Source organism: Rhodofomes roseus (assembly GCF_022264815.1).
Source record: "Rhodofomes roseus strain CIRM-BRFM 1785 chromosome Unknown C8Q71scaffold_1, whole genome shotgun sequence".
In the NCBI taxonomy this organism is placed as follows: Eukaryota; Fungi; Basidiomycota; class Agaricomycetes; order Polyporales; family Fomitopsidaceae; genus Rhodofomes; species Rhodofomes roseus.
Genome location: NW_025952957.1, coordinates 2,217,921 through 2,238,021, shown reverse-complemented (window position 1 = coordinate 2,238,021; position 20,101 = coordinate 2,217,921). Strand labels below are relative to the sequence as shown.

The 20,101-nt window shown below is 56.2% G+C and overlaps 10 protein-coding genes across 10 annotated transcripts; 6 read left to right on the top strand and 4 right to left on the bottom strand.

Moving 5' to 3' along the window:
- Window positions 1-88: 88 nt before the first annotated feature.
- On the top strand, window positions 89-3,023 carry C8Q71DRAFT_732073 (uncharacterized protein). The gene is made up of 7 exons (XM_047922234.1): window positions 89-494; window positions 546-874; window positions 928-1,068; window positions 1,122-1,164; window positions 1,218-1,259; window positions 1,310-1,563; window positions 1,617-3,023. Exons 1-7 carry the CDS (start codon window positions 406-408, stop codon window positions 2,876-2,878), a joined length of 2,160 nt encoding a protein of 719 aa, XP_047785116.1. The 5' UTR covers window positions 89-405; the 3' UTR covers window positions 2,879-3,023.
- A 38-nt stretch (window positions 3,024-3,061) lies between these two features.
- C8Q71DRAFT_903376 (uncharacterized protein) lies at window positions 3,062-4,543 on the top strand (the record flags this gene model as incomplete). Its single annotated transcript, XM_047928817.1, has 3 exons — window positions 3,062-3,459; window positions 3,515-4,351; window positions 4,404-4,543. Exons 1-3 carry the CDS (start codon window positions 3,213-3,215, stop codon window positions 4,541-4,543), a joined length of 1,224 nt encoding a protein of 407 aa, XP_047785115.1. The 5' UTR covers window positions 3,062-3,212.
- A 450-nt stretch (window positions 4,544-4,993) lies between these two features.
- C8Q71DRAFT_719851 (protein disulfide isomerase) lies at window positions 4,994-6,755 on the top strand (the record flags this gene model as incomplete). The annotated part of the gene is made up of 6 exons (XM_047921321.1): window positions 4,994-5,172; window positions 5,195-5,329; window positions 5,382-5,465; window positions 5,523-6,314; window positions 6,368-6,448; window positions 6,503-6,755. 6 exons carry the CDS (start codon window positions 4,994-4,996, stop codon window positions 6,753-6,755), a joined length of 1,524 nt encoding a protein of 507 aa, XP_047785114.1.
- A 234-nt stretch (window positions 6,756-6,989) lies between these two features.
- On the bottom strand, window positions 6,990-7,715 carry C8Q71DRAFT_698341 (translationally controlled tumor-associated; the record flags this gene model as incomplete). The annotated part of the gene is made up of 5 exons (XM_047920015.1): window positions 6,990-7,036; window positions 7,090-7,159; window positions 7,211-7,333; window positions 7,385-7,592; window positions 7,657-7,715. 5 exons carry the CDS (start codon window positions 7,713-7,715, stop codon window positions 6,990-6,992), a joined length of 507 nt encoding a protein of 168 aa, XP_047785113.1.
- A 272-nt stretch (window positions 7,716-7,987) lies between these two features.
- C8Q71DRAFT_697728 (WD40 repeat-like protein) lies at window positions 7,988-9,836 on the top strand (the record flags this gene model as incomplete). The annotated part of the gene is made up of 5 exons (XM_047919985.1): window positions 7,988-8,302; window positions 8,411-9,019; window positions 9,075-9,389; window positions 9,442-9,622; window positions 9,673-9,836. 5 exons carry the CDS (start codon window positions 7,988-7,990, stop codon window positions 9,834-9,836), a joined length of 1,584 nt encoding a protein of 527 aa, XP_047785112.1.
- Window positions 9,600-12,500, bottom strand: C8Q71DRAFT_732061 (Catenin-beta-like protein). The gene is made up of 11 exons (XM_047922233.1): window positions 12,334-12,500; window positions 11,951-12,280; window positions 11,789-11,895; window positions 11,467-11,737; window positions 11,317-11,410; window positions 11,042-11,265; window positions 10,840-10,988; window positions 10,651-10,786; window positions 10,365-10,598; window positions 10,175-10,309; window positions 9,600-10,122 (listed from the first exon to the last, which is right to left on the bottom strand). The coding sequence occupies exons 1-11, from the start codon at window positions 12,355-12,357 to the stop codon at window positions 9,943-9,945; spliced, it is 1,884 nt and encodes a 627-aa protein (XP_047785111.1). The 5' UTR covers window positions 12,358-12,500; the 3' UTR covers window positions 9,600-9,942.
- Window positions 12,501-12,628: 128 nt separating this feature from the next.
- On the top strand, window positions 12,629-14,568 carry C8Q71DRAFT_793842 (ubiquinone biosynthesis hydrox; the record flags this gene model as incomplete). The annotated part of the gene is made up of 6 exons (XM_047925509.1): window positions 12,629-12,743; window positions 12,801-12,947; window positions 13,004-13,062; window positions 13,116-13,379; window positions 13,428-14,154; window positions 14,204-14,568. The coding sequence occupies 6 exons, from the start codon at window positions 12,629-12,631 to the stop codon at window positions 14,566-14,568; spliced, it is 1,677 nt and encodes a 558-aa protein (XP_047785110.1).
- A 453-nt stretch (window positions 14,569-15,021) lies between these two features.
- C8Q71DRAFT_697332 (RNA-binding domain-containing protein) lies at window positions 15,022-15,837 on the bottom strand (the record flags this gene model as incomplete). Its single annotated transcript, XM_047919959.1, has 4 exons — window positions 15,022-15,152; window positions 15,214-15,280; window positions 15,330-15,454; window positions 15,513-15,837. 4 exons carry the CDS (start codon window positions 15,835-15,837, stop codon window positions 15,022-15,024), a joined length of 648 nt encoding a protein of 215 aa, XP_047785109.1.
- Window positions 15,838-15,998: 161 nt separating this feature from the next.
- Window positions 15,999-17,490, top strand: C8Q71DRAFT_732057 (uncharacterized protein). The gene is made up of 5 exons (XM_047922232.1): window positions 15,999-16,315; window positions 16,366-16,408; window positions 16,458-16,618; window positions 16,671-17,037; window positions 17,092-17,490. Exons 1-5 carry the CDS (start codon window positions 16,228-16,230, stop codon window positions 17,339-17,341), a joined length of 909 nt encoding a protein of 302 aa, XP_047785108.1. The 5' UTR covers window positions 15,999-16,227; the 3' UTR covers window positions 17,342-17,490.
- C8Q71DRAFT_732053 (subunit 17 of mediator complex-domain-containing protein) lies at window positions 17,491-20,003 on the bottom strand. The gene is made up of 7 exons (XM_047922231.1): window positions 19,790-20,003; window positions 19,521-19,742; window positions 19,018-19,469; window positions 18,628-18,968; window positions 18,178-18,578; window positions 17,881-18,117; window positions 17,491-17,824 (listed from the first exon to the last, which is right to left on the bottom strand). The coding sequence occupies exons 1-7, from the start codon at window positions 19,909-19,911 to the stop codon at window positions 17,623-17,625; spliced, it is 1,977 nt and encodes a 658-aa protein (XP_047785107.1). The 5' UTR covers window positions 19,912-20,003; the 3' UTR covers window positions 17,491-17,622.
- Between the last annotated feature and the right edge of the window lie 98 nt (window positions 20,004-20,101).

Below are 20,101 nucleotides of genomic sequence, written 5' to 3'. Positions count from 1 at the left end.
CATGATGTTTCTACGCCTGTGTATACATTGTTCGCCTGCACAGAGATCGTCGTGAGGGCTTGTCATCCCATCGCGGCTGCAGTGGCCTGTCAGTTTGGCCTGAGTACATTTCGGTGTGGTGATGCGGCTGCGCAGAAGGCGCCCAGACACAGCCAAGGCTGCTCTGGAATGCGCAGCGACTGATCCTCAGCTTGCCCTCGTTGCTGGTCAACACTGCGGCAGGGCTTTCTGAACTCACCTCCCTCCTAGGTCTTGTTCGTTCACGTCTCGGTCCGCGTTGGTCGCTGGTGCTACCACTCTTCGTTCGGACAGCTGGCCTGCCACAATTCCCTTCGTTCACGCTCTGACTGAACTTGGTCAGGCTGGTCCTGGCGTACCGGAGAAGAGAGTCACATATTCCTTCACATGTCTGTTGCAGAGACTGTAAATGGGCAGGTCAGCATCCAGGACCCTCGCAATCCGGTTGTCCAGGAGGTCTTCAACCATCCCGACTAGTAAGTCTCCGTGTCTGCCTGCAATAATGACGCCTCACAGGAAAACCGCAGCCGAGTTGTCGCTGCGTTCTTGCTCGGATGGGTCCTTGTCAGTAGCGCGTATTGCGCCCTTAGCTCAAGACTGATTCGGGAGCTCGCACGTCGAGGTGTTCGACTATGCATGAGCAAGCGGGCGAAGAAACCCGTCAAGGACATCGAAGCCGCAGCGAGCACGGAGGACGAGAGCGAGAAGGGTTCCGCGACCCCCGCTGCTACTCAGCAAGAAGTTGACGATAACGCTTCTTTGTTCATCCTGAATTTATGTTTTGCTGTAGCCGCACTGGCGAGCTTCTGCTCCCTCTTGAATCTAGGTGGCCAGAGGGGAAACTCCATAGGTTGCAGTAAGTGAATACATACCTCCCATGATCGGATACTAGACCACAAAACCCTCTAGCCGTCGTTATTGCTTGGAGCAGCATGGCTTCGCAGTCCGTGCGTATTGTCGGACTGTTGATGTTGACCTGGAGACTGCGACATTTCGGGATGAAACGACTAGAGACGTATGCTCTCTGGTTTGGTCTGTTGACTGTACTAGGTACCATTGGATGCAGTACACCTCGTGTTGCCCCGAACTCATGCCATTTGCAGGCCTTGTATTTGCCGTGAATGCTACAGGAACCGGCGCTGTTAGGTATAGCCTATCCGTGATTATCTATTCAGTGCCATATTAACGTAGGGGGGTAGCCTGGTTGGGCCATCCGGCATCGCAGTATGCTATAGGCAATAGTGCGTCCACCATTCTCTCCTCAGCTACTCTATCCTGACTGGAGTCGCAGCTTCTGGCCCGTGGCAATCTCGCTGTCCGGCGTCCTCATGTTCCTCGAACTTTACGTCGCAGCGCGACTGTATGTCCTAGGGACACCACGTTCTCCCGCCGGGAAGGGTAGGTTGCGTAGGGTCTTCAGCGCAGAGGTGGCAAGACCGATGAGTCTATTTGTCCTGGACGTAGCCACGGTCGTTCAGGCCGCTATGTGGGTGGACTCACTCGCTCAGTTCATCCCATTTAGCTTGGCTGCTTTGCTTGTCATCGGTGAGTACCATCCCATCTCCTGAAGGCAACGTTGTCCTAATCTTGTCGAGCAGGAGTCTTCAATTACGCCGGAGGGACCCGCGAAGGAGTGCCCCGTCTCGACGGTCCCCGCAGGATCAGTGTGCTGACTGATGACTGGAGGTTCTCCGTGCAGCGGCCCACCTCCCTCCTGGAGCCCAGCCCCTTCCTATTGCACTTCATGGAGCAACCAATGTCCCCCGATTCGCACGCGAACACTCTTCCTGTGCGGCCTCGCTCTACTCGAGGACAGATAGATGGACAGGATGGCGACCTGATCTTGCACATTAGTGCTACTGGCCAGGAAGACCAGTACGCGACTGACGTGGAACTCCCGCGCAGTGCTCCTGCCAACATAACTGAAACACCGAAGGGACCGCTTTCTGGACCGCGTCATATTCTCCCCTTCCAGGTGCAGTACGTTGAACGACTGGAACGGGAGGCTGCCGCCATCACTACTGGGCCTGTCCCACCACGTCGTGACCGTCCGCAGATCTTCGTTGTTATCGATGAGGACGATCAAGGGATGTCTCCAGCGACCCACCGCGCCAGTATCATCGGTTCAGACATCATACGGATGACTCCGACTACCCCTCGGAAGAAGCGCAAGCTGTCTTTGTTGTGGTCGCCAGAGTCGTCGGTGCCTTCCGCTTTCCCCTACACATCGCCCCGCGACTCTCGCTCAACAACTCGCACCCAAGTCACAGCCTATTCGTCGTATCCGCATGTAGAGCGCTCGCCTACAGTCCACTCGGAACACGCAGAACAGCACCTCAGTCGCCAAGACAGCTATCTCTCTCCTGAAGAGCCGTCTCGGCGGTTCTCTTGGAGGACTGCATCCCGCCACCAGTCGGTGACCTCGTCGCGGACCGCGACGCGCGACGAATTGCCCACGGTCATGGAGGGCTCCTCGACGATCCGTACCTCATCTGCGCCATCGCGAAACTCCAGTCGTGTGCAGAGTCGGAGGCTCACCTTCGGCCAACTGGTCAAGCCTCCGCCTCGCAGAGCAATAAGCAGTGCCGCTCGAGACACTGCTGCGCTGCCCGCGTTACCCCGCCTCCCATCTTCTCAGTCTTTGTGCGAGGCCATCTCGCCACTCCTCTCACCAGAAGTCCCTCCCGTGCCTCCGATGCCCAGCCCCTTGACGAGCCCAGGTACCGGAGTCGGGCTCCTGGAGGCTGGTGGTGTTGGAACGAAGAATGTCAGGGGGCCTCGGCCGCCCCCACTTGCCACAACCTCCCCAGCTACCAGTCCGCACGTTGCACAGGTAGGGAGCAGCAAGGGTGCGTCGTAGGGGCACGATGCTGCCTATTTCGTCCGTGTAGTGAGGTTACCACCTTCCCTACTGTAATACTTGCCTGGTGCAATGTAATGCTGTACTTCGTACTTAATCGAGAATAGCTGGCGCAAGCCTAGTGGGCTCTATGCTTCTGTGCAAATTGTCTGTCGCAACGTTCGCCACGCACTGCAGAGTCCGGTCAGGGTGACTGTCAGTGTGAGAGCAAATGCGCCGCGCCGGTCTACGCCGCAGCTTGAAGCGATGACGCTTGGATTTGGGTGGCTGGTGCCGTGTCCATTGTCTCGCACACTCATCTCCGTACTCGCCTTCCACCACCTCCACGCCTCCCATGGCATCCTCTGAGCTGCTAGCCCAGATCCAGGCCGGCAAGAGACTCAAGAAATCCGTCACTAATGACCGCAGTGCACCCGCTGTCGAAACCCCCAAGGGTGGGGGCGCAGGAGGAAGGTTGGCCAGCTCGGGAGGAGCACCATCCATCTCACCGTCGCCGTCTGCGTCAGGAGGGCCTCCCCAACTCGGCTCACTTTTCGCGGGAGGCGTGCCGAAATTGAAGCCTGCTGGGCAATCGAGTGCAGGTGCGTCCTGCTTTGCACCACCTCGATTGGTGCTGATTTGAATCTTCCGCTTCAGCGAAACCTCCAACACTAGGTAAACCGCCTTCTATCCCTCATCGCTCTGCTGTCCCGTCAGCGCCGCCGGCTCCTCCAGCACGGTCAACACCCGCCCCACCTCCGCCCAATAGACCTAGTCCCGCGAGGCCTGCCGCACCGCCTCCTCCTGCTCCCAGCGCACCCACTCCCCCGAACAGACCAGCTCCAAGTTTGCCGTCTAGATCAGTCCCAGCGCCTCCTACAGGGCCACCTACGCCTCCACGGAGAGCTCCCCCTGCTATCAATGGCTCATCGTCGCTCGCGCCTCCTTTGCCCTCTCGTACTGCGTCTGCCGCCTCTACGCGCTCCGTGCCCGATATCCCGCCGCGACCATCATCCGCTGCGCCGCATGTACCCGCTCGCAAGGTACCTCCAACCTCCCATGGACCCGGCAGGGCACCCCCACCTCCACCTGCGAGGCCATCCAGTTTGAAGCCAGATGGCACGGGGCGTGCTGTCCCCCCTCCACCGCCAGCACGAAGACCCGTGAGCATGGCTGCCCCTCCTGCGCCTCCTCCGAGATCGCGCGCGGTATCCGACGAGGGATTGCGCGCCCCCTCACCGACAGCTCGTCCTGTCCGAGCGCCCCCAGGTCCGCCCCCGCCCCCGCCTGGTCCCTCTCCTGCAGCGCGGCAATCCCTTGCGCCTCCCCCTCCTCCGCCTGGCCCATCGCCTGCACGATCCAGGACGATGTCCACCCCCAGTGCACCACCTTCGGCTCCTCCCAGCAGAATGCCCTCTGCTTTAGCGAGCGCTCTGACTGCCGCGTCCACTGCGCCGCCCTCAGTGACAGTCAATGGCAATGGGCGCCGTAAGAGTGAGTGTGTTGTCATCGTCCTACTAGATACCCATATTGACTGCATCTATAGTACCTTCGCCGCCGCCGCTTGCGGGATCACATACATTCTCGGTGACCGGGTTCCCGCCACCGCGGCCGTTCAATCCAAGCGCCAAACGCTATGGAGGCGGTCGACAGAAAGGCAGCGATTTTGATCTGGGTCTACTGTAACGATTACTATTCTACTGGCTAGGCAGTTGTCACTTGCACATGCTAGTTACGACGAGGATATTTGAATATTCTTCGCACAATTTGAGGGTCGAAGTCCATCATGCCGAACTATGTACGAACGGCTGACTGATCCTGGACTGATCTGAACAGACAAGATACGTGGCTTCGCAGTTGGCGCGCACGATTGTCGAAACAGCAGCCCGCGCGTTTACATAGCAGTGTAGTGAACTCCGAGTCGTTGTGTCGGAATCCAGGCAATCGTTGTTCGGACACAGCAGTGTCCGAACGGCTGTAGTGAGCAGGATTTGAATGCTGCTGACTCAGAGTGGACCGATACTGATTCGGTGACCAGGCCAGTGACACGTCAGTGTGCTTGACAGACGCCATATAACACCGTTCGCCAGGGCGCGACAGTCCAACGGTCGCTCTTTCTCTTCCCCCACCGCCATCATGCGGTTCAGTCTCCTTGCCTCCTCAGCAGTTGCGCTTTATGCTTCTCTGGCCACCGCCGACGCGTCGGACGTGATCAACCTGACCGCGGAGAACTTCGACGCTGTGGTCAAGCCGGAGCCTGTCATTCTGGTCGAGTTCTTCGCACCATGGTATGGATACTTCTGGGCGTGGGTGAGGTCTGTTCTGACGACCAGCTAGGTGTGGACACTGTAAGGCATTGGCTCCCCACTATGAGGAGGCCGCGGGGGCTCTGAAGGAGATCGTGAAGCTAGCCAAGGTCGATTGTGTTGACCAGGCAGATCTCTGTAGCGCCAATGGGATCCAGGGCTACCCGTGAGTCGCTCGCATAGCTCGTACGTGCTTGTCCCTTACGGCTTTCGCATAGGACGCTGCGAGTCTACCGCCAAGGTGACTACAGCGACTACACGGGCCCTCGGAAAGCAGACGGTATCGTCGCGTACATGGCCAAGTATGTCTGTAATCGCTGTGTTGTTATACACGTGTCTGACTCTCCTCGACTACTCAGGCAATCCCTCCCTGCGGTATCTGACGTGACATCCGAGAACTACCAGGAGTTCATCAAAGCAGACAAGGTCGTTGCCGTTGCCTTCCTTCCCGCTGAGACGGATGCCCCCGGACCCGAATTCACGGCGACGGCGAACAAGCACCGTGACGACTACCTCTTCGGTGTTACCACAGACAAGGCTCTCGCTGAGGAGGCCGGTGTCACCCCTCCCACCATTGTTGTCTTCCGCGCCTTTGATGGCCCCAAGACCGAGTACCCTTACCCCGTCGGCTCCGCCAAGGTCAAGAACATCGAGAAGTGGCTCCAGGAGATGTCCGTCCCTGTTCTTGAGGAGGTCGGCACAGAGAACTACCACGTCTACGCGGAGAGCGGCAAGCCGATTGCCTACCTGTTCATTGACCCGACCGAAGAAAAGAAGGACCAGCAGATTGCTGCGATCCGTCCTGTCGCTGCGAAGTACCACAGCGACGTCAGCTTCGTCTGGATCGACGCTATCAAGTTCGCCGACCACGGCAAGGCGCTCAATCTCGTCGAACCCAAGTGGCCTAGCTTCGTCATTCAGGACACCCAAAAGCAGCTCAAGTACCCGTACGACCAGGCTAAGGAGGTCACCCCGGAGGCGATTGAGAGCATGGTGCAGCAGTTCCTGGACGGCAAGCTCGAGCCCCAGCTCAAGAGCCAGCCTATCCCTGCAACCCAGGACGAGAGCGTGTTTAACCTTGTCGGCAAGCAGTTCGATGAGGTTGTCTTCGATGAGGATAAGGACGTCTTCATCGAGTTGTACGCTAGCTGGTCAGTCGTCTTTCTTGCAGGCAGCGAAGGTTTGTTCTGATGACGTTGTGTAGGTGTGGTCATTGCAAGCGTCTGAAGCCAACTTGGGACCAGCTCGGCGACCGTTACGCGGCAGTAAAGGACCGTATCACCATGTAAGCGATTTACATCCGTTGGCTTCGTGTTCACTTACTGAAACGACATTCTAGTGCCAAGATGGAGGCGCAGGAGAACGACCTCCCTCCCTCTGTGCCGTTCCGTGTCAGTGGCTTCCCTACCCTCAAGTTCAAGCCTGCAGGCACCCGTGAGTTCATTGACTACAATGGCGATCGCTCCCTCGAGAGCCTCGTCGCCTTCGTCGAGGAGAACTCGAAGAACCCGCTCGACCCGAAGGTCCCCTTCAAGAACGAGTCACAACAGGAGCAGGTGCCGTTGGCGGCCGACCACCACGACGAGCTTTGAGGTAGCTAGGTGATCTTGTCGACCTGCACTGCTGTATTATTCTTGTTATTTAATCCGGATATACCGTACTTTACTGGAATGCCTTAGCGCCGATCCTAAACCGTCTCGATCGATCGATATGTTGCGCGTTTGACCGGAAAAGCTACAGATTCAACATGGTAGACACCAACACAGAGAACATCCGACAAGAAACCATGCGTCACGAAAATAGCCAATATGTGAATAGGGATACATTTAGTACTTGATCTCCTTGACGCCATCCTTCCAGAAGGTGAAATAGGCTGTGCGGTCTATTTGTGAGTCGAGGTGCAGGTTAGGTGGGGAAGGTACGCACGAGTGACACCATCCTCGCGGTAGTTGAGGAGGCAAACCATGCCATCAGGGTTCATGGACTCGCCGGTGTACTGAAGTCTTCCTTAGCGGGATGTATGCAGTTGGTGAGACCAGATACATACGAATTCGTAGTCCTTGAAGTTGGCTACGATCTTCTTCGCGAACGTCTGCGCACCCTTCTCGAAAGCTCCAACACGCTCGGGCTTCGACTTCTCGAGCTCGGCCTTGACGGCCTTCATGTAGCTCTAAGCGGCCCCGTCAGCGTGCTGTTGCTGGCTTATAGCGAATGTACATACCTTGAGGTGAACAAGGTACGACTTCTTGTCGAAGACCGTGGACTGAAGACGGTGCGAGTAGACGACGTTGTTGACCTGGGTCGCACCCTCCTCGAGCGCATCGTCCTGGTCTTCCGCGGACGGGTTGGCACCGATGTCAATATCGGCACCCTGCTTGACGGTGATCAAGGAGCAGTCAACCTCGTAGACAATGTCATCGACCTCCTTGCTATAAGCGAGACAAGATTAGCATTTCAGATGCGCCCCGGATCGCTGCAATGGACGGGACGTACGTCGCGAAGGCGTCGGAGAAGAGCTCGTCGCCGCTGATAACGTCGTTGTACAACAACATAGTGGCTTTTGCTACAGAGGGAGGAAAGCGAGGAGAGCGGGAGAGAGGGAGAGAAGGAGAGAGGGGGGCTACAGCAAGCTGGAGGAAAGGCTGGTTGTGGCACAGATTTTGTATGCGCCGCAGAAAATCTCATTTCTCCCCGGATCTATCGATCTTCTTATCATTGCATCACGTGGGCGCGTCCGAAATTCTCGACTGCCATTTCGGGAAAACTGTGCACCGTCGAGAACTCGAGAGCGAGCTCGATCGCTGCACGCCCGCCACCGCCCGCCATGGAGTACCAGCCCGTCGTCGTCGCGAAACACCCCCGGCCAGCCGCGACAAAACACAACTCCGAGTCGAGGTACTGGCGACAGTTCAAGCACCCCGTGTTCATCAAGGAATACGCACCGGTCACCTCTGTCCACTTCTCTCCCTTAAAGCCTCACCGGTATGCGGTCACTGCGGCCACACGCATCCAGATCTATGCGCCCAGAACACAGAAGGTCACGAAATCTATCTCGCGGTTCAAAGACATTGCCCGGAGCGGTTGTATCCGAGGGGACGGCAAGCTGGTAGTCGCGGGAGACGACACAGGCCTGATCCAGGTGAGTGAATGTCTCTTTCGAAGTCGGGTGCAGTGTTGGAACAAGGCTTCCAGGACGCTTGCAACTGCTTGACTTTATATGCATAACGGCTGAACGCTAGTCTCACAGGTTTTTGACATCAACTCTCGTGCGATCCTCCGGACGTTGGACGTGCACAAGCAACCCGTGCATGTCACGAAGTTCTCTACCCTGAACAACACACAAGTACTTTCATGCTCCGACGACACCACCGTCAGGCTTTGGGACGTCCCATCCCAGACATGTACACATACCTTCACCGATCATACCGACTACGTCCGCACCGGCCAGGTCTCCACCTCAAACCCCCATCTCGTCCTCACTGGCTCATATGACGCTACTGTACGCTTGTACGACTCGAGAACAGGAGAGTGTGAGATGCTGATGGGAGGACCGTCCGGAGAGGGCGGAGGTCAGAACACCGCCCCTGTCGAGCAAGTCCTTATGTTCCCTTCCGGCACCATAGCACTGTCCACCGCAGGTCCCATTCTGCGCGTGTGGGATCTTGTCGCAGGCGGTCGGTGTACCCGGGCCTTATCTAACCATCAAAAGACGGTCACCGCACTGGCTTTCGACTCGACAGCTAGCCGCCTTCTCTCCGGTGGACTTGACCAAATGGTGAAGGTATACGACGTCAGCACGTATAAGGTCGTGCACACAATGCGGTATCCTGCGCCTATTCTCTGTCTTGCAGTCTCGGTATGTCCGTTCAATGTATGATAGCTATTGACATGATGCTCACAATAAATTTCAGCCTGACGAGACGCATATTGCGGCCGGCATGGCAGACGGCACTCTGTCCATACGGCGGCGACAACCGAAGGCGACAGAGTCTGCCGCATATGAACAGTCTCTCGCTGCCGTGCGCGCAGGGGCGTACGACTCATTACTCACTGGCGTCCTACCAAACATCGGTCAGGGCCGCGTGAAGCAGAAGACGAAGTCAAAACCTGTGGGCGACATTGACGAGATCAAGGTGGAGAGCAGGAGAAAGAGGAGACTGCGGCAATACGACAAGTTCCTAAAGAACTTCAAGTACTCTGCGGCACTGGATTCTGTGCTGAAATCAGTACGTTCGATCGTGCGCATCCCGATGGACTGATGCTTACTCAGGCCCACAGCAAGTACCGCCTACAACAACGTTCTCATTGATCCAGGAGCTCATTCACCGAGACGGTCTCCAAACAGCCCTCGCCGGTCGAGACGACGTCTTACTGGAGCCAGTCCTCCGGTTACTCCTAAAGTACGTAGCAGACCCTCGCTTCGGCGAGATGGTTTGTGATGTCGCGAGTCTCGTCATTGGTAAGTCTGCACGAGGGAGCCACTGTACACATACTGACCCGCGGCCGCAGACATGTACAGACCAGTACTCGGACAGTCGCCACTCATTGACACTCTATTCGCCCGTCTTCAGAAGAAGGTCGCAGCGGAGCTCCGCTTCCAGAAGGAGCTTGTCAAGACCAAGGGTGCCCTCGATATGCTCCTGTCCTCCACCTCTCTCCTCGCTGTCGCATAGTCATCTCCTCGCTCTCGTCTCGCAATGGACTCCTACCATCGTCCGGGTGTTTTGGCATATTAGTAATAAGCAAAAGTAGTGTACAGTGCGCGCTTCAAGGGTCGCGCTAACAGGCCTCGAGGAATGCTATCAGGTTTCTGAGGATTTCTTTCCTCGAGGGTGAGCCGTCGTCCTGTGCATTCACATCTTCCTCGTCGACGTTGTCGTGGTAGATCTGGAGGGTGCCGATGATGTCTTTGAGTGAGCGATTCCGTCTGCTCAACATCTGCTGTACGTGGGTGCGGATCTGTGGGAGACCGGTCGTCAGATGTACGCAGTGGATTCGAACATCGACGTACCCCATCATCCTCCATAACGATCCACGCAAGAATGTAGTCGACGGTTTGTAATGTGAACAATCCTCCATCGAGGCGGCGCAAGTACCACAGGGCCTCTTCTTCTGGACCGATTTCCTCTCCCTCTGCGATGAGCTCCTAAACAAATCGAAACCATTAGTGAGTGGAACTCACACACCAGTCAGTGACCCACCTCTTTCTCGGCCTCGATCTCCTTTTCCACGCTCTTGAGTCGAGTCTGCGCTGCGTCTCGGATCTCAAGCAGCTTTTCTGCCTTCTCGTAGTTGTTCTCAACGAACTTCGTAAGGAGGCGAATCCGCGCGGGAGACTCAGATGGGAGGTTGGACAGGAGCGAAGAAACGATGCCGAGCGTATGTGATGCGTCTCCGGATGCTGGTGCTGCTGCGGGGTTCTTCTTCTTTTGCGCCTTTTACTAGTTGTCAATAACGTACTCAAGGACGAGGTCGTCTGTGACAAACCTTGCCCATGAAGGCAGAGAAGAGGGTTTTCAGACCGAGTGCTTCCACGAAGACCTCGCATGTTGCTGTACCAGCTGAGCCTGACATGGCGTAGTCGAGCACCTTGATCGAGCGTGACTTCGCCTGCATCTTCTCCCTGGAAACAAGCTTTAGTTGATTTTTGATGGGAGAAGCGGTGGGTATACGCACTTCATCAAGAGGACCATCAAGTCGACGCCTTCACTGTCGAGGAAGAACTTCTTGATCTCAGGCTCTGCTAGCGCTGAACACAAGGTGTCGAAGACGTTGTCCATGAACTCGGTCTCGTCTGCATCGACTGGGTCGCGTTTACGATATTGCTGGCTACAGGGTCAGACTGGATGCTGGGTGACAACTGGGATCGATAACATACCGACAAGACCTTCAGCACGGTCTCGACACCGTCCTGCTTGCCGAACTCTAACCGGCTTGTGCGGTTATTTTGCAACAGGATAGACATGATCTCTGCCGCATACCCTCCGTTCTCGTTATTCGCCTTGGACTGTATTCGATCGAGGAGCCACTTCAGGATAGATGTCTCAGCGACAAGTTGTGGCGCGAAGTCGGCATTGGATCCAATAATATTCTCGAAGATGCCTGGGAGCCATGAGCACCCTCATAACGCTGTGTAGTATGAGAGCTACTGACCTAGTGTCTGGAAGACGCCTTGTCTGTCCGCCTCTTCCGCTTCGTTGAGGCGACCGAGATTGTCCACGAGAAGCTCGAATATTGCATTCTCCATCTGACAGTCACTGATGAGTACATTGGCCAGATGAAGCGCAGATGAGACAGACCTACCAGGCCCTTAATAAGCATCTTCAGGGCCTCTTCTCTAGTCCCCTCGCCCTCTTCGCCCTCCTCAATCTCGTTGCCCACTTCTTCATCTGTCAGTTCGTGAATGACTTCTAGCACGTCCAGTGCAATGTCTGCATTCTCGTGGCTGAGCAGGCCAACTAGACGGGCTAATGCGCCGCTCTTGACGAGCTCTGGGTAGGCTAGCAGAGGAGCCTGGGCAAGTGGAAGGAGGGCTTTTATTGCTGCATCGAGGTCCGCTTCGGAATCAATGAATCTACGGCAGACATGTCAGCGCGTTGCGTCCTAGTCGAGAGATATGGCGGACTTCGTGGGATCATCAGGATACTTGGACCGTTGATCCTGGTTTTTGTTGGCGGCCGCCTCAAATCGTTTGAGGAGCCTGCGGATCCCTGGCAGAGATAGCTCCTCGAGCTGTAGTATGTTAGAATTAGAGGTGGCTAGTAACAGGGCAGAATGAGACACGTACGTCCTCCCTAGCTTCCTCTCCTCCGGCCTGGTCAAAGATATTGAGGATATCCTTCTGCTCCTGCGTCAACCCACCGCCATAGAACCGGCCTTCCTCGTCCTCCTCAGCGAAGTAGTCTGCATCGCCACCAGGTGCAAAGTCGGGTTCCATTCGCTCTTCGTGTTCATCCACATCCTCGACCGTCGCACGCGACTTGCCCTTGTCCGATGTTCCATTCTGAGGTGCAGGGGCAGCTGTTCCTTCTGAGTCCACCCTCATCTTCTTGAGCATTTCTGGTGTGGGAGCTTCGGGCATTCGCCTCTTATTCGAGCCGCCAGGAAGCTTGGGCATCTAGGATACTCATGAATGACAGAACCATCGAAGCCGGCACGGACCGAGCTCACCTTGAACATTTTGTCGATATCCATGGTGGGCTAGTTGGCTTGGGAGACGAGGTGGGTAAGTTACTGAGGCAGATGAGAGCGTTTCTCGGCGTAGGGGCAGGCGGATGCCTTGCGGAGGGATTAAAGTGAGTAGGTGGAGGTCTGAATGAAGTGACGCGCAGGACCCGTGACAAGCGCGACGCGTCCGGCTCGCGTCCTCGATCGGACGTCATGCGCGCCTCCCTTTTCCGGTCCTCCCTCTCTTCCGGAAGCCATGTATCGCCATGTAACAAAGGCGACACCGAGAACAGGCGGTATGGTGCTCAGGAACAGCAGGCGTCGCTGCCTTGCTTCAGCTGCCCATCCCGAAGAAAGCGACGTCGTCATTGTTGGCGGTGGTCCCGCTGGACTCGCACTCGCCAGTGCTCTAGGTACATCCTTGAAGTTGGCAGATCGGCTGTGGACTTGAGAAATAACTCTTTATACAGGAAACTCAGCGGAGGTATCTAAATCTCTCCGCGTTGTGCTGGTTGAAGCGGGCGACCTGTCCAAAATCCGAGACTGGGCTCCTGCTCAGAACAGCTTTTCTAACAGAGTCAGTTCAATCACGAATGCGTCCCGAGCCTTCTTGAAGGGTGAGTATCTTTCATCTGAAGTCTGTTCTATTTATATGTGCCATACGTCTTGGTAGACATCGGTGCATGGTCGCACGTACAGCTCGATCGTACAGCGCCAGTCGAGGAAATGCAGGTAGGTCTCTGCAGTCCTCTGCGAATCGCGCTGAGACTCCGGCGTTGCTACAGGTGTGGGATGGAATCTCAGATGCTCGCGTCGCCTTCTCTGCTGCAGAAATGATGACACCGGAAAGAGTTGCCCTGGACGAGATGTCTCGACTAGTGGAGAACCTCAACCTACAACGTGCCTTGCTGCGTCATATCTCGAGTATGCCCGGTGTCAGCATCGTTGACAGAACGAAGGTTCAGTCGATTGAGAAGGAAGAGCGCGAGGGCAACGGCTGGCCCCTGGTCCATCTCTCTGATGGTCGTGTTCTGCGTGCAAGGCTCCTCGTACGTGCAGATACATTGGCCATATGGGTGAATTGACATGTCCTGCAGGTTGGCGCAGATGGTTTCAATTCTCCCGTACGCTCGTATGCAGGCATAGAGTCGTATGGGTGGGCATACGACACACAGGCTATCGTTGCGACGATGAACCATCATCCTCGCACTGCGTTCGAGCCTCCGAACACTGTCGCATACCAGCGCTTCCTCCCTACTGGACCCATCGCCTTCCTACCGCTCTCGCATACATCTTCCTCTTTGGTTTGGTCTACTAAGCCTCCCCTCGCAAAGGCACTTCAGGCGTCGGACCCGGCTGTCCTGGCTGGTATGATCAATGCCGCGTTCCGCCTGCCCGAAGTGTCAATGCGATACTTGCACAACCGCGTATTGGAGGCTCATGCCGGCGGTTCCACGCTCTTATCGGACGAACTGAACAAGGAGATCGCCTGGCGAGAACAGTCGCACAACGTCGATCCTCGCACCGCATACTCCGTAACAGCGCTCTCAAGGTCAGCTCCTGGCGGGATCCCGCCGGCAGGCTCGGACCTCCTTCCGCCCTTCGTTACGAGTATCCAAGAGGGTACCATCGCCTCCTTCCCGCTCCGCATGAGCCATGCGGACGCGTACGTCGGAGAGGGCCGCGGAGCGCGTACAGTCCTTGTCGGCGACGCAGCGCACACAATCCATCCGCTGGCTGGGCAAGGCCTCAACCTAGGCCTCGGAGACGCTGAAGCGTTGGCACACTGCATACATACGGCGGTGCGAAACGGCGGTGACGTCGGTGAGTACATTGCCGGACCCGATACTTACCGGTGCTCATTTTGCGATAGGTTCTTACACAGCTCTTGCCCCATACGCGCGGGACCGGTACTTCGAGAACCACAAAATGCTTTCGGCCGTCGACAAACTGCACAAGCTGTACTCAGCTACCGCGGAGCCTGTCGTTTGGGCTCGCTCCGTCGGCCTAGAAGTTTTGAACGAGTTGGACACCATCAAGGCGGCTCTCATGATGTCAGCCGGGAGTGCCCGTCGTACAGACCCGGCATCCGTTGGATGGAGTGTCGCGGCGAGTAGTCTTGAGACAGTTGCTCGCAGTGTTAATAGTGCGAAAAGTGTGGGCGACACTATTGTAGGACTTGCTGGCGCGACGGCACAAGGCCTGTTGAAGCGACTCTCCAATTCCAGCCGGCCTTAGTGCAAGCTCAATTTCATTACCAATTCTGTAGTCTTTGGCATTTCGGTGTCTTACAGGACAATGGAAATAATCACTTCTCATGTCAGCAGTCATTAAGTAGATGAAGCTATTTCTCGAGGGAAACGAACATTATCACCCGTGAAGATTTCCACCGAGTTACAGTGTAGCATAAACATAGACATCGACAAACCCACTCACGAATGAATGACGTGTGTCATCTGTGCCCAAGTCTATCCCCAAACGGCCAAAGTGTAGTCGGAAGCGAAACCTGGAACTGAAAGCAGACAGACACGCAACACAACGGTTAATGAAATACACTGACCATAAGCTCATGCACGTCCACAATAGAATAACAACAAGAAGCATTGAGAAGGACTGTGAGTCCGAACATCTCTAGCGCCAAAGGAACACGTTCACCTCGCCTCCATTACAAGTCATACATCCTCCCAGAACTTAGTAGGGTTTGTGCCTGTTCTGCTTCAGCTCCTTCTCCAGTTGCCTGGCCTTGCGGTGACCGATCTCAACCGGGTTGACGCTGTTGTCTGCCTTCTTCAGTTTCACAGGCCTGTTACCAACGTACTTGCCTGAGAGCATACAGTCAGTCCTTGGAAAAAAAAAAACAGAAGCAGACACCCAGGTACGCACCGTCCATTTCCTTCCATGCTTTCAAGAAATCTTCCGGGTCCGAGAACGCCACAAAGCCAAACTTTGCCTAACAAGAAGTCAGCTATGGCCAACGGTGACAAGGCATGAGAGCTTACCTTGCCACTCAAGCGATCTCGTATGACTCTCGCCTTCGTGAAGGACGTATACTGGCTGAAGGCATTCGACAACACATCGTCGGACACGTCGTTGCTCAGGTCACCAACGAAGAGACGGAACCAAGCTAAAAGGCCAAGCATATATGAGCAATATGACTGCATGCTGCGGTTGAGCACACATACACGAATCCCATTCCAGCAGCGTCTGGTCTTCCCAAACCTTTCCTCCGCCTTTGCGAAGGACTGTCGTACGCTTGCCTCCCTTGGCAAGCTTACCACCGGCTCCGCCGCGCTTATCGATCATCGCCCCCGGAACATAGACACTCTGCTGAGCCAATATTCCGACATCGTACTCGTAGGCATTGGCTGGCACAGGGGCATGGTGAGCGGATGACGACGACCCAGGGACGGAGTACATGGGCCCTTGATATGGCTGGTGGTACGGATTGATGTCCGTGGATTGCTGCTGGTACTGTTGGTAGTAGTTCTGCGAAGAATAAGGATCCATGGTGGCTCTGGTGTGCGTTGTTTGGAGAGAATGAACTCGGTATAAGGATTGCCACTGGGTGACGAGTGGCGTTGAGCGACGAGGCAAGAGTCAAGGTGTAACAAGCGCCGAACTCGACCGAAGCTGCCTTTCGTGGCCTGGATGGGTTACGTAAGCACCCAATTGAGCCGTGCCCAGTTCTGTGTACTGGCTCATCGTCGCCGTCAACGCCGTCAACGTCCCCCTCAAGGTGAGTACAGCTCTGCCCGTTGCTCTGGAGACTCTGCTAGGCCGTAGGGTCGAATGTCTGTCACTGTGCACGAATCAAAGCAGCAGAATGCGATGGATGCACCTCCTCCCTTCTGGATGTAGCACCACCGAAGACAGCATGTCTGACTGACTGCCTTCTAGATGCCATTCGTCAAGAAGGTCAAGTCCTCCGCCTACTTCTCGCGGTTCCAGGTCAAGTACCGCCGCCGGAGAGAGGGGAAGACTGACTGTGCGTAGGCTCTCAATTCACTGCACTTCACGTTCTGAGCATTCCTTCAGACTACGCCCGTAAGCGGCTTGTCACCCAGGCGAAGAACAAATAGTACGTACTGATGCGCCTTGCGACGTCCACATACTTATGCTGTGTATAGCAACGCCCCCAAGTACCGGCTAGTTGTCCGCTTCACGAACAGGGAGGTCCTCGTCCAGGTCGTCTACGCACGTCTGCAAGGTGACTTCGTCCTTTGCGCGGCACGATCGAAGGAGCTGCCGAGATATGGCATCAACCACGGTCTCACCAACTGGTCTGCCGGTACGCCCATTTTGCTGTCCGCCTGCTCTAAGTTGCTGATTCGTACACACAGCATACGCGACTGGCCTTCTTTGCGCGCGTCGTGCTTTGACTAAGCTCGGCCTCGCGGACAAGTACGAGGGTGTGACGGAGCCCGATGGCACTCTCACCTTGACCGAGACGCTTGACGAGGAGGATTCCCCGAAGCCATTCAGGTGCTACTTGGACGTCGGCCTCAAACGCACGTCGACGGGTTCGCGTGTGTTTGGTGCCCTCAAGGGCGCCAGCGATGGTGGTATCTACATTCCCCACAGCAGCAAGCGTTTCCCTGGCTACGACGCTGAGTCTAAGGAGCTCGACGCTGAGGTGCTCAAGAAGTACATCTTCGGTGGTCACATTGCGGAGTACATGGAGTCTCTCGAGGAGGAAGATGACGAGCGGTATGTCCTCCAACACATGTATCCATTGATCCTCGAGTACTCACGCTTCCTCAGCTTCAAGAAGCAGTTCTCGACGTACCTTGCTGACGGCGTCGGCTCGGAGGACATGGAGGAAATCTACACCAACGCCTATGCAGCCATCCGTGAGGACCCCACCTTCAAGCCCACGGAGAAGACCACTGACTGGAAGGCCGAGACCAAGAAGCACATGACTCCCAAGCTCACGCTCGAGCAGCGCAGGGCCAGGATCCAGGAGAAGATCGAGGCTTTCCAGGCTGGCGCGAACGAGGAGGACGAGGAGTAGACGCTTTCATCGTACCATTATTACCCTACATGCACTGCTTATGTTGCCCGCTACGAGCGTCGCCTATGATCGTCAAAAGACAGGGCCATGATATGCCATGCCATTGCTACGCATTCTCAGTCGGTTGTATAGATTTCCTGAGACTTTGAGTGAAACTCAAGATGTCATGATGGTATAGGTAAGGATACACAATATGGCTACAGTGAGATATGTTCAGCGCTCGGGTGTGGAAGATATGTCGTGTGGTCATGAGCAGCAAGGGGGAAAGGGGGTCAGACGGGTCAAGAGCGAGGTATTGAAGGGGAGGGTTGCTTCAGTAGTGCTGAGTCAATGATGTGCATTGTCCAGTCGAAAAGCGTGCTGTCATTCTGTTGCTTGGTCGTATACGTTTCTGTTGTTGGCTGCAACTGGCCTTTTGCACGTTCCACTCTCGTAGCAGTGCACAACAGGGTCGCATCGTCCGAGAACGACACACGGAAATTCCTAAAATACTGTCGGGTCAGTGGCCATGTACTCAGTGGAGGGCATTCAACACATACAACACACAACCTTCCCACTTCCCTACACTCCTGCTTGTGAGCGTATCGACGAACCATGCACCGCTGACTCCGCTGCAACGCTCCGTGCCGATATCACATATTCGCTTCAGCAGGAACATTCCTACTTCATCAGCCAATAGCTGGGACAGTTGAGCCATCGATACAATACCCAGGGTCGCCTGTGGGAGGTGCGCAATCAACAGAGACGGTGAAACGAACGTAAAGCGCAGTGTTTGCCTATCAACGCCGGTGGTCGGTCAGGGATGAGCATCGCCGTGAGATCACCGGCACACTCACCGGTTGTCGATCCGTAACCTGGCTTCCCCGCCTGCTGGCTTGGGCTTGTTATCCGTGACCAGTTTGACGAACTCCTCCCCGCTCCCCGCCATCACCTCGAAGTGAATCTTCGCCGGCACCCCCGCGCACCGGAGGGCACCCACGATGCGCTCGAACTCGGAACGTACGCGGTTGCAGAACACCTCGTACTGGAGCAGGTCGATGATTGGCTGGAGTATGGGCGGCGTCTGGAGGATGGCGGCTTGGGCGGGCATGCGAAAAGAACCGGTGCGTTTGATACGCTCGTATCTTAGGTAGTGGTGCGCACGAAGCAGGAGAACTCGGAGAGCAGCGGCGATGAGGTCGCATGTTGCTGCCCCGGCACTCGAGGACTGCACATCTTGCTCACTGTTGCTGTCCACCTGCATTTTATGAGTGCTAGAGCAATAAGCTTCGCGCGAATGTACACACCAACTGGATGCTAAGCTCAGTTCCCGGAGCAGCCTTGATAAGTATTGACCGCTCAGACACCCTAGCAGTTGCTGTCGGCAAATTGCCTGCTTCCTTGATGAGGGCGGAGAACACCTCTTGTTCTACCACCTCAATCTGCGCTGCACGAAGCGACTCCTCCAGGGTTGTCTCCTCCATCACGGAGAAAGTGTTCGTGACCACATGCTCAGAGTCATCATCATCAGTCCTCTTCAGTGAGACCCGCAAGCGAGTGTTCTGCCGTAATGGGAACTCTATCCTGTTTCCCTCTGTGTCCAAAATCGGCATTCGACCAATAGCTCGACGCCGGAAGACGGCAGGCGCTATGCATGAACGTAAGCGTCACCCTTGCGCGACATGAATTCCACACACATTCTTCTAGGCCGAAGGACACGAGGAAGTCCTTTGAGGTTTTGTCAGCTCCCTTCCCGGTCGCAGATCCCAGAGGTAGTGGCGCGGGGACCAAACCCCAGTTGCCCCGCCTGATGCGCAGAGCGTCGAGCCAGTGCTTCTCGCTCCTGGCTCTTCCAGCCTCCATGTTCTCGGCCGCGGACTTAAAAAGGTCAGCAGCTCTGCGAAGCGCCCTGTCCTTGCCACCGATGACCAGCTGTGTATCGAAGGCGCGCACAGACAAGATGGGCGGCGGCTTTGTAGCGACAGTGGCAGTTAGGTTCGATGGAGGTGGCGGCGCCGGCGCCGGCTGGGAGGTAGGCAGCGTGGGTTGTGTTAGCAGCTGAGTAACGGATGGCGCCGAGGAGGGACCGGCAGTCGAGAGAAGCATTGCCAGCAGGTCCCTGGCCTGCGTCATCTCACCGAGGGCGATGCTGCATGCAATGAATTGACCTGACCGCGATTGAGTTCAGCCAAACACTTACTGCAGGTGAGGGAGCAACTCTACGCGCATTTTGTAGAGCTCCTCCGTCGTCATGGGCGGGCGAGGACCCTGAAAGTCGTCCGGCTTGTCCTCATCCTCCGGTGATGCGTTCTGTTCAGGTGCCTTGCCTGGGGCATCCTTCTTGCGATCGAAGTAGTCGACACCACGCTCGAGGAAGATCCTACGCAAGTTTTCGCCAACCTGTGCGATCGCGTCTTCTTTTCTGGAGAAGGTGAGCGCGTGGCCTGGACGCGTCCGAGATGCACGTACGGCTCGTATATGTGCTGCCCGTCCGCGGTGATGTCGAGCAGGACGGGGATGGGGTTGCCGTCGTCGTCCTTGTGCGGCCGCTCGAGCGAGAGCTTGATTTTCTTCCACGGGGGCTCCTCCATGGCGGTGCGGGGAGGCGTCTGGCGCGTGGTGGGTACGGACTGCCCGACAGGAGCAGCGACTGAGTAACGAGAGGCGAGAGTGACCCGGTGCGCGGCGCACGCGAAGCCACTCGGGCAAACGCCCCCACGTGATCGGCAGGCCTCGGGCCGTTTCGCGAGTGCTGTGATTGGCTGGCGGCTGGGCGACTTC